At 42.3% G+C, this 18,829-nt stretch overlaps 1 protein-coding gene across 2 annotated transcripts; it reads left to right on the top strand.

The window, feature by feature from the left end:
* Positions 1 to 151: 151 nt before the first annotated feature.
* SAR1B (secretion associated Ras related GTPase 1B) lies at positions 152 to 15,553 on the top strand. 2 transcript variants are annotated; one of them, XM_068697873.1, is made up of 7 exons: positions 152 to 342; positions 4,915 to 4,988; positions 9,206 to 9,325; positions 10,099 to 10,164; positions 10,738 to 10,841; positions 11,321 to 11,452; positions 12,183 to 15,553. In XM_068697873.1, exons 2-7 carry the CDS (start codon positions 4,931 to 4,933, stop codon positions 12,297 to 12,299), a joined length of 597 nt encoding a protein of 198 aa, XP_068553974.1. In that variant the 5' UTR covers positions 152 to 342; positions 4,915 to 4,930; the 3' UTR covers positions 12,300 to 15,553. The 2 variants fall into 2 exon arrangements, with proteins under 2 accessions (XP_068553974.1, XP_068553975.1); XM_068697874.1 differs by lacking the exon at positions 152 to 342 and adding an exon at positions 2,387 to 2,462.
* Positions 15,554 to 18,829: the final 3,276 nt, after the last annotated feature.

Genomic DNA, 18,829 nt, shown 5'->3' with positions numbered 1-18,829 from the left:
CTGGGCTTTGGGGTGCCCCTCAAGCACGGTTTTCCCCTAAAAACCCTAAAAACCCTCAAAAACCAGCGACACTGCCTCAAAAAACCAGCTGCTGCGTCGCGGGGAGGGGGGGGGGGGGGGGGGGCCGGGGAGGTCCCGGGGCTCGCTGCGGGGCCGGGCCGGGCGGAGCTCCGAGCCGTGCCGATCCCAACCGTGCTGATCCGATCCCAACCGTGCTGATCCCAGCCCAGCCGAGCTGATCCGAGCCGTGCCGGGCCCGGAAAGCACCAGGCGGGGGCGGAGCGGGGCGCAGCCGCGGGGGCCGTGTCGGTGCTGCCGGAGCGCCCGGAGCTGAGCTCGGCGGTGAGCGGGGCTGCGGGGTGGGGGGGGTGCCCGGTGCCAAGTGCCCGGTGCCCGGTGCCCGGTGCCCGGTGCTCGGTGCTCGGTGCCCGGGCCCGGCCTGGCCTCGCCTCTGAGCCGCCGAGGCCGGGGCGTTGGGATGGGAACGGGGCCGGGGATGGCTGCGGCCTGCTCGGCGCTGCGGCCTCCCGGGGCTGCTCCCGGGGCTCCTCCCGGGGCTGGGGGTGTCGGGGAGCCCCCGGGGGCTCGGGGCTTGGCCCCCGGTGGTGCTGGAGGAGGAGGACGAGGCCCCCCCCGGGGAGGATCGGGGCTGGTTTGCCGAGCTGCGGGCGGGCAGCAGCTGGGAAGGCAAAAGGCGACGTGGACGGAGCTTTGTCAGGCAGCCAGAGCCCGGCCGGGGCGTTTGGGGCTCGTTTATGGCGGAATCTGCCTCGTAAATTTGGCGTTATTCGAAGGGAAATGAAAAAGCGTGCTTGGGAATAGGATTTGGGGTAGTTTACGCACCCTCTGAAAGGGCCCATTGCCTCTGAGGGCTGGGAATCAAAACCCCTCTAATGATACTCATCACCCCTCACCTGCCTGACTGCACACATTTATTTTAATTTCTTCTTTTTGCTCATTCTCTGTCGAGAAGCACTACAGCCTCCTGATCTCTGGTTCGTAGAGATGCCAGCCCCTGTGCCTGTTGTCAAGCGCATTAATCTTTCAGGATTGCTTGGCAGTTTCTTTCGAGTCCTGGCTCACGTTTCACTTCGGTGGTGGTGATTTGGCACAGTGGGTTGTTGTGTCGTGTCCTGGCCGTCATGTGCCTCACAGCTTCCTGATGTAGTTGTTTGGCGGGTCGTGATGATCTGTCGAGATTTGTGCCGAGCATTGCTTCTTCAAAAATAATATCCTCTAAGATCTTCAAAAATAATATCCTCTAAGATGAAGAATAATTATATGTTCACGCTCCAATAGGTTGTGTTTTTGTTTGCTTGTTTGTTTTAAGTAAGTATGGAAATTGCTGCAATAGGCCCTATTTTGAGCCTGTGATCCGAGAACAACTTGTGTGAGCCAGGCTGCGACTGAAACACTTCATCAGTTGCTCTCAGGACCTCATGTGCCTGCTGCAGTGCCGTCTTTACAGATAAACTGTTTGCTTTGCTGTTTCAAAAGTACTTGAGATCAATGCTAAATTCAGAATAAATGATGCAATAGAACTAAGTGTATGTCATACAGTATATAATCTTTCTGTTTTCAACCCAGTAAGTAACAGCACTATGTGAACATCTCCCTGAAATCTCAAAGGTGACTTGCCAGCTGATTAAAATAGAAAAGCTACACCGCTAGCTCGTTCCCAAACTCTCTTCCTTTCCTCAGCTCTTAAAACACTGCATCAAAATGCACTCTCATGTCATATCATAAACAGACAGCAAGTATCACCTATTTCAACCTAAGACAGCAAACGGTCTTAGGTGAAATAAACCCTTAACAGTGCACTTCAAGCACTTGTTTGCAAGTTTTTAGCAGAGCCTGTTCTCAAACTTGCTGTAGCTCAGGGAGCGTGGTTGGCTGCGGTTATGCTGGATGGAGGTTTCTTTTCTAGATTTTGGTGACAGCACCCACCCAGGCACAGTGCAGAGACTTCTAGTTATTGCAAGACAAGAGGTGTTGTACTTGGGTGTCATTGGTTTCTACTTCCTATTTCTTCCATCAAGGGAATCAAAGGTGTCTTTACAAGCCTGATATCCTTGCTTATCTAAATCTTCACGGTCTTTGGAAGTAAGAACTATTTGGACTGATTCTGGAATGGAATAATGAACTTTTAGCCAGAAAAATTCAGATCCAGAGTAAGAAAAGAATCCTTGCTTTTCATAATAATAATAAAAAAAAAAGGTGTCTCGAGGTGCTACCAAAAGTGCTGTGTGGGAATTCTGCTCCCTGTGGTCAGCAGGTGGCCGCTAGGATGCAAACCAGTTTCATCAATCCGCAGGCTGGCTGGCAGGGCTCCCCAGGAGCCACAAGGCATGCTTTGCTTATGAAATAACGCTAGCCAGGGTTGGTAGACACATTTTGAAGTGATAGCCATCAGCTGTTGATGCTGGGAAGTCACTTTCCTGTTTCTGAGAAGACACGAGAAGGTAAGTTGGCGATGCCTGTAAAAATAGCTGGTATCAGCAGGTTGCCACGTGTCTGTCACAATTTCTCATTAAAAGTCTGTGTCAGCTCGCAACTGGCTATTTATGAGGGAACCCTTGAGATACCCTTAAAATAGTTTGTGGTTTTTGTCTCCATCGTGCCTTGGGAGCAGTGATTGCCAGAGTTTTCGGTGTTCTGCTTTCGTGGTGGCTTTAGCAGGGGTCGGACAGCTTGTGTCTGCCTGCTGAGCAGCCCCACTGCTCTGCCCGGCTCCTCACAGCGCCGAGGCTTGGAGCTGTCAGCAGGCTCTGGGCATCGGTGTGCTGCCGGCTGGCTTGGTGGCCCTTTGCTCGGGCATTGCCGTGAACCGGGCAGTTATTTTTACCGTGTGATAAGAGCAGATTTAATATCTCTGTGCAAATATTGCTAGTGTGCCTTTACCATTCGCCGTCCATTTTTTTCCCATTTTCAAAGTAGCGTTTTCCTGCACGCGCTGCCAGCTGATACCACGGTTGGCTGTGGTGTGTTTGGACAGCCCTATGCCGCTTTTTCTGCGTGTAGGGGAATTTACGCCGTATTGCTGCCACTGCAGCCGTGCTCACAGAGTAACTCCCTTCTCTGCTCCCTTTTCATTTTAATATTTTGAATCTTGTCCCTTTAAGTGTTTTCAGCAGCACATAAAGACTTTTTTCTTCCGTCCGTGAGGTTCGCAGGAGGAACTGGATAACCCAACTAAACTCTGAAGTTATTCTCACCGCGGTAACACGAGCACTTCTCTTACATCACGCTGTTTGCACTGATTTGCAGGTTATTTGAGCAGATCATTTCTCTAAGCCCCACAGAGGCTTTTCTCGATTGGTGTTTTGTTCAAGCAATAAATAAATCTGCTGACGTGTACGTCCTGCCATGTTTGCTTATTCTTGACCTTTGCTTTTTAGACATGCAAGTGACAGTTTCAGTCATGACATTGTGTAACTGGGTGTTCATGCATCGACAAGCTTATTTGTTTTTTTATTCTTAAAAGTTGCAACTGTGACAGCTCAAAGTAACACAGGACACAGGCAAGGGTTTCAGGGTTAGTCCTGAAGAAACCAGGGGTTCCTAACACTTCACTGTTGTCAATCAGGGAAGGCAAATATGGGCTGAACAGATTTTGCTCCAGTGCAAGCAAACATAATTAAATAATAATAATCTCTCCTCCTCTTTCCATATTATTGCTGTGACATACCTGTTGCTATGCAGCAGAAAACCTCAGTTCATTGCCTGAGTGTAACTGTTATAACATATACCTGGATTTTGGTCTGGTACTAACCTGTGTTTTGACTGCTTTGGGCTCTGCTCCAGGTCTGGAGCAGTCCTAAAGTTATGCTGGGGAGGGCCAGGACGTGGCTACAACGTAGAAAAAATGCTGTGGGAGAGCCTGCACTGGCACAGGATGCCTCTGCAAGCTGCCCCTAGCAGCCCAGGCATTGTCTCAAAGACTTGGACTCGGACTTCCCCGTGCGTTAGCAGGAATTTATTGATCTAGCAGGAATTAGCTGGCTGGATGCTTCTGAGGAAGTTGCCCTTTAGTCTTTCGAAAGATTTTTTTACGCTGAGTGCTAATTCCGTATGTCAAGCTGGTGCTTTCAGTGTGACTAACCTTACATTAGATAATGAGGAAATTAAGATGAAAGTTAAGAAAGTAATTGTTCGTGGCTGCACAGTTAACCTAGTGACAGCGTCGTTCTTGCACCTCAAGGCATTGCTTCAGAAAGGGTGGACTTGGCAGTGTTGGGTTGATGGCTGGACCTGATGACCTTAAGGATCTTTTCCAACCTAAATGATTCTGTGAAATCCTGGTTGTTCCCCGTCTGGGCTGCCTTTATGCTCCAAATGCTCAAGATTTGAGAAAATGCCCTCGGCTGCTGCTGTTGTGGCTGCCTGCTGGAGGTCCCGTACCCCAGGAGGGCTCCATCCCTTTGGGGACAGGAACAGCAGGACTGTTTTTTTGTGTGTGATCCCATCCTGTCCACTTGCTCACCCCCAGGCTCTGACAAAGTGCTGTTTTTACCACACCACAAGCAATGGGGGCTTGAGGAGTAGGGGGGCTTCATCCTGCTGCCAAGGGGTGTCTGCCCGGGGCTGGCTGTCCTCACCTCCCCCTTCTGCTCCTGAACCTAACCTGAAAGAATTCAGTGAGAAACACGGTGTTCCTGAGTCCTTACTGAAATGAGTTTTATGGTTAAACTTCAGATGGTGAAGCCTCTATGAGGCAGTACAGGCGGGGTTGTGGCCTTTACACGGCGGGCCTGGTGCTGAGCGGTCACCGCCCGGTACAAGGCGCACAGACAGGCGATGTGCAGACAGCAGCGACTTCTGTGTCATAAAACTTCCTCAGCTTCAACTCGAGTAAACATCTTACAATGCTTAACGTGCTGTTCTAACGGAATTTAAATCTTCTTTTTATTTCAGACTATAAGACCCAGATATGTCCTTCATATTTGATTGGATTTACAGTGGTTTCAGTAGTGTATTACAGTTTTTAGGTAAGTTTTATTGTTTTTAATTATGCTATCTGTTAACCTCTGCTATACCAACTGGTTAAGTACATTCAGTAGCACTCAAAATTAAAAAAAAAAAAAAGTTCTACTTATCACTACTACTTCACTATCAATACTCATCCCCGAGCAGAGCAGGCTGAGGGGAGGCCTCATGGCGGCCTGCAGCTCCCTCACAGGGGAGCGGAGGGACAGGCGCTGAGCTCTGCTCTCTGGGGACAGTGACAGGACCCAAGGGGACGGCATGGAGCTGGGACAAGGGAGGGTCAGGATGGGGGTTAGGGAAAGGTTCTGCACCCAGAGGTGGCCGGGCACTGGGACAGGCTCCTCAGGGCAGCGCTCATGGCACTGAGCCTGCCAGAGTTCAAGAAGCATTTGGACAATGCTCTCAAACACATGGTCTGATTTTGGGGAGGTCCTGTGCAGAGCCAGGAGTTGGACTCAATCCTTGTGTGTCCCTTCCAACTCAGGATATGATTTTATAAGTATTGAGTATTTCTCTGAGTATTTCCAGAGTGTGCTCTTCTCTCAATCTTACATTATTCCTTTAACCTCTTGAAAAACTGGATTTTCTTTCATGAACATAATAGATTTGATTTTTTTTTAATTGCACCACGTTTAATCTGGCATCATTCGAGAATTCAAATATGAGCAACTATCTACAAAAAGTAATGCCAGCTATTGAAGTCCCTGCTCATGTCCAGCAGTGCTTTATTGTGTGACTGATATCACTGAAATCAGTGTGAACCCCACTGACCTCTGATGAAGAACCTTAGGAAAGTGTTCCCTGGCCAAAAGCATCTGCAATCTGTGTTGATCCAAGGTGAAATATTAGCTTGTGCAAAACAGGAGAAAAAAAAAAAGGAGGAAAGAGAATGTTAGGATACTAAAAAGAGGAAGAGGAGTTACAGATAACATAGCTAAAAAAGACATTTTACAGGTTCTGGGGATTCTACTGCAGTAAATAAAAAGCATTTGAGATTAATGGATCATGGCACTTGCCTTTTATCAGTTGGAAGTTTAAACTTTTTCACTGAATGTTAGACCCTTGGCCTACTATTGAAATATTAGCCAGTGAAATTTTAACTAAGTTGACTAATCTCCCTTATCTCCTATTACTTAGTCTAGCAGCGATTACTGCACGTTAGCTCACTTTCCTATATCTGCGCATACAAAGTCTAATTCTGGTGAAAGATACTGAAGCTTGCAGTGGAAAGGAGGATTGCTGTCCATATGTTCCTTTAATTCTAGAAAAACAACAACAAAAAAACACACTTCTGCACATTTTATTCATTTGAAGAAGGCCAATGATAGCATTTGAATCCTTTTATTTATTCTCTGGTTTCAATGTAGCTAATAGATGAAGTATCACTGCTTGTTCACCTTGCATTTGTATGAAAGACACTCAGAAAGTATAAGAAGTTTCAGAGAAAGTGGGAGCATTTGTTTTGGGAGCAAATGTTCCCCAGATGTCCAGTCTGTGAGTAGCAGCAGCGCTATTGTATTAATATAGTTTACTAGTGTTTCATTTGACTTGCAAGGTAAGTGTGAACTGGAGTTTCTCCTGTGACCTAAGTTTTAATATATGAAAATGTTTGTTCACTTCTCTCTCTGTAAGCATCAATACTTTCTCCTCGACCCTGTTGTGTAATAGGTGGTGTAATTTGGGCATATGAGAAGGTGAGTTTGGGAAGAGTTGTATTTGTAAAAAGATCTGTGAACACTCTCTACACTACTTACAAAAAGGTTATTAATGACATAAGTAGAGGAATATGAAAGAGTATCCTTTCCTGCAGGTTATAAAACATGCCCTGGTGGAATGCGATTCCAGAGATTAGCTTAAAGGTAAAGGTAGGGGGAAAGGTGAGCAAACAGCAGCAGTGTAAAGGTCGGGCAGATAGAGGCACATGTGACTGTGCAGCACTGCGGCATCCAGGGGGTGGCCAAGGAACCCCCTGTGTAATGTCATTTAAATCTCACAGAAGAAAAGAGCTACGAGGATAAGAGTTGATAAGAGGTCACCACCAGTTCAACCCTCACCAGGCATGGACTGGGAAGGATCTCTCTCTCATCAGAAGCCTTCCTCATTAGACTAAGTCCCGTATGTGTACCCATAAACTGGTATCACAAATAATACAGAAACTGGACAGCACCTGGGGCTCATCAGCAGTTCAGATGCATCTGCTAAACGGGCAAAGCTGTGTGCTCATGGGGGGATTCAATAGAGCAGAGACCCCAGGGTGCCCTGTGCCTCAGGCTGGAAGGGAAACAAATAAAAGCTCCAGAAATGACGTGGCTGGGTCATTCTGCTCATCACGTACAGTCCAAGGGACTGCTGTTAGTGTGACCTTGGAATGGCTACAGGCCTCTTGTTCCTGCGGCACTTGGCACAGCACATCTTGGCAGTAGGCAGCATTTTGGTACCTAGTTTGCAGATCAGGAGGGTTAGTTGTTCTTCGGGGAGAATGCGTGGTTAAGCAAAGTGACTGCAACAATGGGACAGCCGAACCTTAATGGTAACATATACTTCAAGAAGTATTTCTGTATCATCGAGGTGGTTGTAAAATAAACCTTTCTTCAGTATATTACAAAGTACCACAATACTCTGACATTATGTAGTAAAAGATCCTGGTGACTTAAAACTCCCACATTACAATACTTGGCTGCATTTTGCATTTCTTTTTAAATGGGGGAAAAAAAGAAAATACTGTTAGGAATGTAGCCCATTTTTGTTTGTAAAGAACTGTTAATTTCAGCATATATATTTTTTTCCCTCCCTTCTTCAGCACTCTTGAGGATGGCGGGGTCAATAGTGGTTCCTAAGGAAACGTGTGTGTGTAGCATCCAGGACACAGTTCTTTAAAAACAAATAAGGCAAAGCATAAAAGGTGCAAAGTTAGGAGATTCTTACTTCAACAGTTTTTCAGTACAGGATGTGTTTTTTAAAATAAAATTATCTTTAGAATATTTTACTTTGAACATTGATCGGTGTGAAGCAGTGCAAAATAATTCTGGCATAGGTTATGGTCTTGGCAAGTCTGAGGGAATTGTCTATTGACAATCTCAAACTTCAGGAAATATGGTGCTAATATTTTACACGTCTTCTGCTTCACATTTGATGTATTTATTGGGGTTAGAACTGGAGAAATAAAGAGGAAAAGGCGTTTTTATAAAGACAATAGTGAAAGTAACATTTCTTATTCCTGTTATTATGGCATTATCACAAGACAGCAAATGTGTCAAAATGGCACTGATGATGCCATTTGGGTCATAACCACACAATTTAGCTGGGGATCTGGATGAATATTACTTCTGTCAAAATAATATGTGAGCCAAAACAGAACAATTCATATATATGCTAATTATAGCTGTTGACATTGAAGCTAGGTTCTGTATAAAATACCTACTGAGGTCTGAAGTTTCTTTTTGTTTCAAACATATTTTTTTTGTCATAACTGGAGGGAGATGAACAAAACACTCTCTTTTCCATGTCTGGGGTTGCTAATGTTTTATAATCTGTTGTTAGCACTGTACCTCTCTACGTCCCAGGCAATCCCGCTGTCTGTGAGTGAAATTGTTGATTTGCTAGGGCAGAGTGGGCTACCCCAGCGAGGTTTAATCTTGTTTGACTTTGCTCAAATAACATAAATGCATTGATGATATTACTGACACGTCTACATCAGTCATGTGCCTGCCCCCCAAAATGCCACTCAACATGATATAAGCTGCATGGAGCAAGCCTAGCTGTGATAAGCACATGAGCGTGTGAATGTGGCTTGTACAAGTAGGAGAGCACTGATAAAGGTCATCGATAAAGCACACTGTGGAGCTTGGCAGGTCTGTATTTCGTACTGTGACCATAAAACTTTGCTCCTGGGAGCAAAATCATTGCTAGCGTTAGAAATAATGTGACTGCATATGTCTGCTTTAATTAGCAATCACACTCCCTTTCGCTGCTGACTGTCAGAGCTGTGCCAGCAGAAACCTGTAGGATAACCATGTAGGAAGGTGTATTGGTCTTGCTGATTAGCAGACCCCACAGGATCTGAAAGAAGCTTATGCTTCAGAATGCTCAAGTATGCTATTGTCACTCTTAAATGTTCATATTTTTTATGTGTGCGATGTGGGTTCCTGTTGGACGATGTTTTTATGGTAATACCTTTGCTGATTTAACTGGCTATTCAGTAGATTATTCTTTGTTGCAGGACTGTACAAGAAATCAGGCAAACTAGTTTTTCTTGGATTGGACAATGCTGGAAAAACTACGCTGCTGCACATGCTCAAAGATGACAGACTGGGACAGCACGTCCCCACACTACACCCCAGTAAGTTAACACTCCTACTTCCCTAGGCAGGATGTATTCACAGGATTGCAAGGAAAGCAGTACTTGATTATACATCATAAGTAACTGGGGAGAAACAAACGAACTTTGGGGATCACAATCTGTAGGTAATTTGAGTAATACTCAAAAAAATTCTTTTAGGATAGTTCAATGTGATTTATTTAGAATTAAGGGGCCAGTTAGAAGCAGGGTAATGGAGCTGAGAGTCTAAATTACAGAAGCTGTGGGAAATTGGGGCTTGCATTTATGTACGCTATTTTGATTTTCGTTGCTTAGAGGTTTCTGTGTGATTGTTATTGTGGTAGCCTTGCAGGAGAAAAGGTTTAGTGCAGGTTAAAAATGTGGACTGGTGAAGTCTAAGAAGGAGGTAAGCAATTAAGCAAGGACACAAAGAGTAGAAACCTTCAGCAGTATTGTACATGAAATTCCATCTTTGTGGCAAACCAGAGCCACCTACTGTTTTTGTAATATGTAGGGATAAGTAACGTGTGGGCCTTCCCTGCTATTCTCTTAACATTGCAGATATTCTATATGTCTTGTAATGGTTAACCACATTTATTTTGTTACACAAGTGTTATTGAGAGAAAATGTATTGTGCTGATTCGTTTCTTGAATAACAAAATACTGAAAACAATCAAGAGAAAGTAAAATCTGTACCCTCGCTTAGACTATTCCGTTTAGCGGAATATCGTGTAATATGTATATAATGCTGTATAATCTTCACATGCAGAGAACATAATTCTGTGTATTTTTAGCTTCAGAGGAGCTGACAATTGCTGGCATGACTTTCACTACCTTTGATCTGGGTGGACATGCTCAAGGTAGGAGAATATGTTGACTCATTTAACTGCGGTGAATTAAGTTAGACTTGTTTACAGTCAGTTTGTCTCAGATCAGGAATACAACCATGCTGCAGAGATCAGCTTCCCACACTCTCCTTGATAGTGTTAAAAACATTCACTGCTCTGTTGCCTGTCTCCATCACATACTGCACTCCCAAATACAATTTGGCAAGAGCTGCACTAGAGCAAAATTTCTTGACTGATAACGTGTGTTTTGAGGAGGATTAGGTAGCTCTTGTTTCACTACTTCAGATTGCTTATACTTACGTTTAACCTTTATGCTTCAAACTTGTGTTTCTTGACATAATTCTTGGGGATACACAAAAGGTTGAGTACATCAGTGTGCATGTGGGATAGAGGGGTGGTAACACTAGAGGGAATGATACTTTTGCTCCATTATCGCAAGCTTTGTAAAACATAAAATTGCATCCTGAAGGCTGGCAGTATAAGCTAAGACTTTGAAAAAAAAAATGTTGCTTCCTAATTACTGATGTACATTGCTCTAAATTTTAGGATAATTTCCATTGTTTTTCATTCATATCTTCCCTGTAGCTCGCAGAGTGTGGAAAAACTACCTGCCAGCTATTAATGGCATTGTCTTCTTGGTGGACTGTGCAGATCATGAAAGACTGCTTGAATCAAAAGAAGAACTTGATGTAAGTTTAAATATGTTTTTGAAAGTTGAACTTTAACTTCTAAAAAATCAGATCAGTATCCAACAGAGCTCTCTTGCCACCTGGTCATGAGTGCTAGTAATATCACCTTCTGTGTCATCATTCCTAGCTAGTTGTATTCTGGTTCTGTCACCCTCTTCTTACTATTCATTACTGTATGCATTAAAGGTAGGTGAACATGTTATTTTGCCAATAAATCAGTTGAATGAATATTGCTCTAATTGTGATATTTTCCATTCTGTGAGTGAGTAATTTCATTTCTTTTATCCCAAGCGTATTAAACAACTCCCATCAATTAATTTTGATGCACCAGTGAATTTTGCTACCCTTACTTCTTAAAAGGCCAAGCTTCACCAAATGATTTAATGGCACTACGTTGTTAACTTTTTATCTTAATGTGAAGCTCTAAGTCAAAATATATCCTGAAATAATCTCTTCCCCCTTTCTCTTTCCCTTTGTAGTCACTAATGACAGATGAAACTATTGCTAATGTGCCTATCCTAATCCTTGGTAATAAGATTGACAGACCTGAAGCCATCAGTGAAGAGAGGTTACGAGAGACGTTTGGTCTGTATGGCCAGACAACAGGAAAGGTAATACTTTTTTTCTTTTAATTTGTTAGGGATCTTGTGTTGGCTTTATATATCTGTGTTGGTTCCAGTCCACTTCAGCTGCACAAAACAAAACTTTTTTTGTTTATTACATACTTAGTACATTATAGACTTATATGGAATGAATGCTGAAGTCTCTTTGTTTTGTGCATGTGTGTGTTAGATACACCTCTACTGTAACTTCTATAGACTGTAAACAGTTACTAGAGATTCTTTTTTTTTCATCTTGCCCTGTTTTTTACAACACTGCACATAGTCTATGATGTATGAATCCTGTTGTGAATCTCCAGTTGAGCAATAGCTCTGTCACACTGTGATGCTCTTGGCAAGCAAGCAGCTCACCCTCTGACTGCGGTCAGTCCTGATTTGTAGCAAATGCTCTCTTTATCATATTGGAAAGCTATTAAAACCAGAGCAGGGAACTGCTTCTGAAAACTGAGTATAAGCTCTCTGTGCACATGCTTGCTCTTGTACTCAGGTTCATATACTTTATGCTCTCCAAATGTGGCTGCATGTGTAAAGATGTTCAGTGTATTTCCTCAGTGACTCTAGTCCTACCAAGGTGTGCAAATGTTTTAGAATAGTTTATTTTCTAAAATTCTAGTGCCCAACATGAATTAAGTAACGGCATTCCATAGAAACAAATGTTGGTGTAGAGTAGGCATCTTCTTTTAAAGATACCATAATTTGGAATATTTTTGTCTCTTTGCAGGGCAGTATACCATTGAAAGAATTGAACGCAAGGCCACTAGAAGTGTTCATGTGCAGCGTGTTAAAGAGACAAGGCTACGGAGAAGGATTCCGTTGGATGGCACAGTACATTGATTAACGCCAAAATCACACTAGTACTTTCTGTCCCATGTCCAAATATTAAGTCTGCTCCTTCTTTGATCACTCAGTGTACGTAACTTGAATTCATTTGACTGTTTAGTTATATAAGCATACATTTTTACATAATTATACCACCTATGCTAAATTGTAAGTGTGAGGATTGAAAAATTATTTCAAGCAAGTTTGTAAGTTTAAGTACCACAACTTTTTAGCTTTCTAATCCCATACAACATTCTTTTGCAACTTTTAATTTAACAAATCTCCAGCACCATTTTTGGACAGAGCAACTTTCCAGTACAGTATGTTTGAATGCACTTTTTAACAGCTAAGAACTACAGACATGTGAAAAATATTTAATGCTTATCATGTTAAATTTTTTTATGTACTTTTTTGAAACTGGTTTTATAACTTTAGAGTATATAACCATCTTTCAACAAATAATAAATAATTAGCTGATGGATAATTGCATGATGCCTTACAGTTTTCAATAATATACTTTCTTATGCAACGTCATGCAATAAATTTAAATCCAGTTTTTGGCGACTTTAATGGAAAATGTTTCATTTTAATGTGTCTTAACTAGTGAGGCTGTCTAATGATCTGAATATGGGGGATATTTTCCTGAAACACAGAAGGCCACAAAGTAGTTTCGTTGTGTGTTAAGGAGTAAGATGTTTCTTTCAGACTACCAAATTGCATTTATTTTAGGATCTTGCATTACTAGAAGAAAACTCAAATCCGATGCCCTTATAACTACCACCTTTAAAAAATACAAAATCTGTGTCAATGCAAATCATGAACTAATGTCAAAAGTGGTCTTACTTTACTGGTACCTTGAATTAAACCCATAAAGTGACAAAAAATACAAATTTACTGAAGAAATTAAGAAAGATACTGCACTAAATTATTCTGTTCTCAATTTAATTAGATTTGGATTCTGCCAGAAGATTTATCAGTGAAATTGCCAGGAAAAAAAAAATTGTCATTGTTGCTTGTGAAAATTTATCAGCCCACACCCAGTTGGACAATTCTATTTTTGGTGTTTTGATTTGGATTAAGGTGGATTGTTTTCTACAGTTTTGCCCCGAATCCTAGTCAATATAGCAGTTGTTGGATGCCCAAGTGGCTTGTTTCTGGGGTAAAACTTCATTATCTTCAGTGCTTGTTTCCAGACTTCTGACTGTTTTTTCCCCATCTCCGGGTGCATTAGCTCCCTGAGGAGAGGACAGGTTATTTTCTAGGAAGGAGTGGTGAAACATGTATCCATCAGCTTCTTGTTGACACTAGCTGACATTGCCATGGAACTGTTATTTGTGTTTCTGTGTGCAGCAGGATGTGTTCCTCTGTGATGTAGCTAATGAAGGTAGGGTTTCAGCCTGGGAATCGTTGTTTCACTGTGTTGGGTTTGACTTTCACCCTGTAGTGCGTTTCACCCTTGTGAAACTAAGAACTGCTACAAATGTTCCTACTGAATCCCAGGACCGGGACTACTTTTACTCACAATTGTAGGTCTTTAAAATACTCTAGGCCCTGTGTTTTCAATATCTGTAGCAGCAAAGGTATTTGTCTGCCTTGATTTCATAAAGAATTTTCTCTCTTGAGCTACTGGGCTTGTCTCTTGGATTTAAAGCCTATAGGCTTTTAAAAACATAGAAATTTGGACCTTTTCAAAGCCTATGGTATAAAAGAGATGTACTTTTTGCCCAGATCTGGACTTGTATGATTGAATATTGATGATCAGTTCCCCACAGTCCTACATTATGCTTCTGGATAAGATCCTTAATTCAGAACCTAACTAATGTAGATTACAGCTGACATTTGTTACAGCAGTCTTACAAAAGTGTTAAGCCTAGCTTGTTCATGGTGAAGTTCAGAAGTGAGGATATCTGATAGCTTTTCCAAGAGACCGATGTGAAAGAATTCTGCATTTAAACTCTGCTGCAGAGTAGTGCCTCTGTATTGCTTAAGACAAAACTGTAGATCAGAAGCAGCCTCTTACCGGTGTGGACAGCATGCGAGTTGTTGCTACCTACAGCAGTTACACCTGGGGACATGCCTTTTTTTCCCCCTCGCTAGATTTTTCTGATAACGGTTACAATGCAACAGCTAAATCAGTAGATGGTGTAAATATTAAAAATACTTTTTGCAGTCATACAGTGATATTGATATGGGAGACTTGGGACTGTGCTGCCTGTGCTGATGGAAATGAAGCTGGAAGTGGTGATGTTCTGCTGCCCTGCTCCTTGCTTGGGGTGGGGAGTGCCTGCAGACCACTTCCCTAGGCTGAGCCATTCCGTGGGCATTGGAAGAGACTGGGGTCCTCTTCAGCTGCTGTTCAACCAACTGTGAATAATGTGAGCAGTAAGGAAAGGGATGATAGTCTTAAAGTGTTAAAAAAGAACAGAGGTATACTGCTTTAAAAGTGTGTATTAAGGGTAATTTTTAGTGTTATGGAACTACTCAGATTTCATGTTTCATACTGTGAGATGCTAGTTTAAATGTGGTTGTAATAAGGGCATGAAGAAATTGGACCTTTTGTTTTTCTGTCTTGGTATTGTAATGGTTCCCATTGTGGGAACAGCTGAACAACACTCGGTTAAATACACAAATAATCTCACTGTTCATTCAGTAGAGGAAATATTTCTTCTGTAGTTTACATTCTGCTGTGCACATGAATGTGAATGGGTGTCGTGTGTCTTTGTGTGAAGACTTTATTAATACAAAAATATACTGGTGAGAGTTTTTCTGGTGGCTTTCATCCCCACCACCTCTACATCTCCCCGTTACACTTATTTCTAGAGGTTATTACTTATTCCTATGATTGCGACCAGTCTTATTTATAAAAAAAAAAAGGGAGGGGGAGGGGGCAACGTTCACATCTGGGTCTGACTCCTATTAATTTTTTTTGCACTCTTGACTATGCAGACTTCAATTAAACATCACTTTAAAGAATGTGGAAAAGAAAACTCATTAATAAAGACGTTATTTATGAAGTGTCTCAAATTTGTTTTTACATCACCACTTCAAGAGACATGAATGCAGATTTCTAAGATATTAATGACTAGTACTGACAAAACGGCCCGTATTTCACTGCAGTGACCCCATGCAGTAGCATCTGTGAGTCGAATAAGATTTATTTTGCTTGGATTTAATTAAACTTTGCCTTTAGTATGTACTGTTTATCTGAGAGGCATTGCTATATTTCAGTCTTGGTTTAATAAATTCTTTAGAAACAATTATTGGCATTGGAAATGCGAAGGATCTTTGAGTTTTCTTATTCGTCCTCTTGCCAGACCAAGATTATTTCATGAAGTGTGTTATCTCATGCTGTATTCAGTGTTCAGGTACTGTCATATGATGTGCCAAAGATGACCTGTGGCATTCACTGGAATATAATACTTGCATGTATGTGCGCTTTATTGTATTTAATTAATTGGAATTGAACATCAAATAGAGCATTTGGCATCTGCTTATTTATAACTAAAGTCATCGCAGAAAAATGATGTTGTTGTTCTCTAGTCCCAGTGAATTCACAGGTCTACTTTAAGTAGAATTGGTCTCTCTTGTTCTCTCTTGTTTGTACTGTCAGCATATTTGGTTGTTACCAACCAAAGTCCAATATTTCTTTCGACTACAACATGCTCGGAGTTAGTGTAAATAATGTAATCAATAGTTATGGACTTAAAAGCCGTATTTAAAACAGCCTAATCCACTGGCTGTCAGTGGGGACGTGTCATTTATTTGCACTTAGATAAACCACTTTTGCACTAGTATTTCAGTGTGGAACTAAACATTTTCTGTTTTGAAATGTGAGTGCTCTAAATGTTCAAAAGCATAATTTATATAATAAACTGCAGAAGAAAAGCTAAAGAAGAAAGTGGTCTTCAACATGTTCTTAATGTGGTGTTTATTGTTATTATGTTATCACATGCCATGCTTGAAATGTAAGTATCAGGAATAGAAAATAAAATTCTGAGTTGGAATTTTAAGAAAAAGAGTTTTAAACAAGTAGTTCTTGACAAATTACATAAATCATAACCAGGAAGAAGTGTTCTGACACAGTGCACGTTCTAGTGCTGCGTTTGGGTTTCTTCAGCTGGGTGTAATAACCATTCAGCCTCTTCTTTGCTAGGATTTCTGTTTGGGTGTGCATGGAATCAAGTCCTCAACTCAGAAAACAGCATAAAAGGATGATGATTCCTCTCTTGCAGTTTTAAAATGAAATAGAAAGATGCAATTTTATGGGCAAATGGTATCTGCTTTAGAATTGGGCAAACCTCTAGGATTTGCACTGTTGGTTGGATGGTATTGAGTGGAGATTGCCCCTGAGCTTAGGTGCTTATCACCCTGTTTGCTTACATGCCTCTCATGTTTGACACAGCCCATGGGAGAGCATATTGTGTTCTGTCACAGAGAACTGTTCTCCAGTCCTAAGTGTGTGTTCTCCTTAGTTTACATTTTCCAAATTATTTCATACTTGTCTGCTTCTGAGCTAGAATTAGAAAATTGTGGTGATGAGCGGTTATGGTAAAATAATGATAAAAATGTGTCCCTTGCTTTTCTTGTGACCCCATTTCTTACGGCAGGTGTACCATCTGAGTAAGAAATTTGTAACGTTTTACACCCTTTGATGCATTTTTCATTCCAGGATCTCAAAACTTTCTACATGCTAATGCTGCATCACCATTCTGGTGATGCAGAGAGCTCTTGTCCTTGTTTAACCTGTGAAGAAAATCAGGTCCAGGGGGATTAATTCACACTTGGTCACGGTCTGCATAGAGAGCCCTCAGCCACCACCACCAGCAACCTGCAATGGAGCGATGCCTCAGCTAGTCCACACACCTTGTCCGAGAGAGAAGACAAAATACTTGATTCATGCTTGATCTTAGCAATTTCACTGTGCTCGAGTGCCCAAATGTAGTCCTGCTAACCACGGGTGTGCTGTGACAGGCTGCTGGTCAGGGAAGGAATCAGGCTGGTGCTTGAACTACTACATCCCAGCACGGAAGCTGAGCTATTGAGGAGAACCTCATCTTAGCACACCAAGAGGATCTGAAGCCGTTCAGATTTTGTAACGTGGGGGGGCTCTGAACAAAGGGAGTCAAAGGCTGACCCGGGCTGCCCGTGGGGTTGTGTGAGGATCTCTAAAAAAAAACACTCGGCAAAGCTCCACCCTGGCAACTAATGGCTGGGGACAGCTGTGCGATGAAGGAAGGGAAAAATTAGCTGAGTTGAAAGATGTCCTCTGGTCGGTGAGGAAAGAGGGAAAACAATTCTCTGGAGTGGGATTCCTGATGCTGCTCTGCCACAGCTTGTTTGTGGGCTGGTCCCAAGGCTCTATTTGGAAACGCTGGTGCTTATGAAAGCAAGGGGAGAAATCAGCGACTGGTGGGAGCTGTGTTTCCAATCAGCCCATGCATGCTGGCGGTAATGCTGGGGTTTCTCAGGATTATTTCTGAAATCCTTCCGGTATCCTGCAATTCAGCTTAGACACCATACAGGGTTTTGCAGAATAACTTCAAGTTGCTGATCCCTGGTGGGTGCGTTCCCCAAGGACCAGGCTGGGGGCACTTGCTTCGTGCACATGACTTCTGACCAGAGATAAGCAAAAGCGGCAAAATTTAGGACCAGATTGTAAGCTCTCTCGTGGCTGTTGGCATCTAGAGCTGGATTCTGAGTTCAGCCGAGATTGTTGGTTGCAGCCCAATGCCTGAACGCCATTTTCTCACTGCTTTCCTAGAGCAGGATCTTGGTTTAGGTTCAACTAAATTGGAACAGTAAAAGGAAGGCTCCTACATGTGCCAAGTAACTCTTCTATTCCTTGCTCTGTGTGTAGTATACAGAGATACAAAATATGTAAATATATGTGTATACATATATATACACATAAGGGATTTAAAATAAATCATTTCAAAATATTGTTAGTGAGATGCATTAGCATGAAATTGCAGAGGACTTTTAGTGAAGGCCTGTGCTAAGTAAAAAAAAAAAAAAAAAAAAAAATCAAAGGGAATTTTCAGTAGAGAAAATAAAAGCTTTTACTGGTGAATAAATAATTACAGGAGATAACTGTGGGAGAAGTTCAGACGTGCAGTTACAGCCGGGAAAGCAGCTGGAGATCTAGGTGCTGCCTGGTGAAACTGTATTTAGGCAGAACAGAAGGAGGCAGAGCTAATAGCACAGTTTGGCTTTTTTCAGAATTTATGCTTTGCTACTGGCATCTGAGAGGCTTTTAGAATTGGTGGAAAGGGGTATGGGTGTTTCTACCAAATGAGATGTTTACTTGAGTATTTTTCAGAAAATGTGTCCTATCTGCTGGCTCCCACTCAGGGCTCTGTCTGACAGCTGGCTCTCTGCTCAGCTCAGACAAACATCCCCAAAAGAAGGTACATTGAGTTGATGTCTGCACCTGAAAATTTGTCTGTGAAGAGAACTTGGTTTTGATGTATAGTTCTTTTATTTTACTCCTCCTCTAGTCCTGCCATCTGCTGTTACCACTTCTGCAATATCTTTTAGTTTCCTAATCTG

This window comes from Anas acuta, chromosome 14 (assembly GCF_963932015.1).
Source record: "Anas acuta chromosome 14, bAnaAcu1.1, whole genome shotgun sequence".
In the NCBI taxonomy this organism is placed as follows: Eukaryota; Metazoa; Chordata; class Aves; order Anseriformes; family Anatidae; genus Anas; species Anas acuta.
Note: the sequence above shows the minus strand (reverse complement) of the source record. Positions and strands in the feature narration are given on the sequence as shown.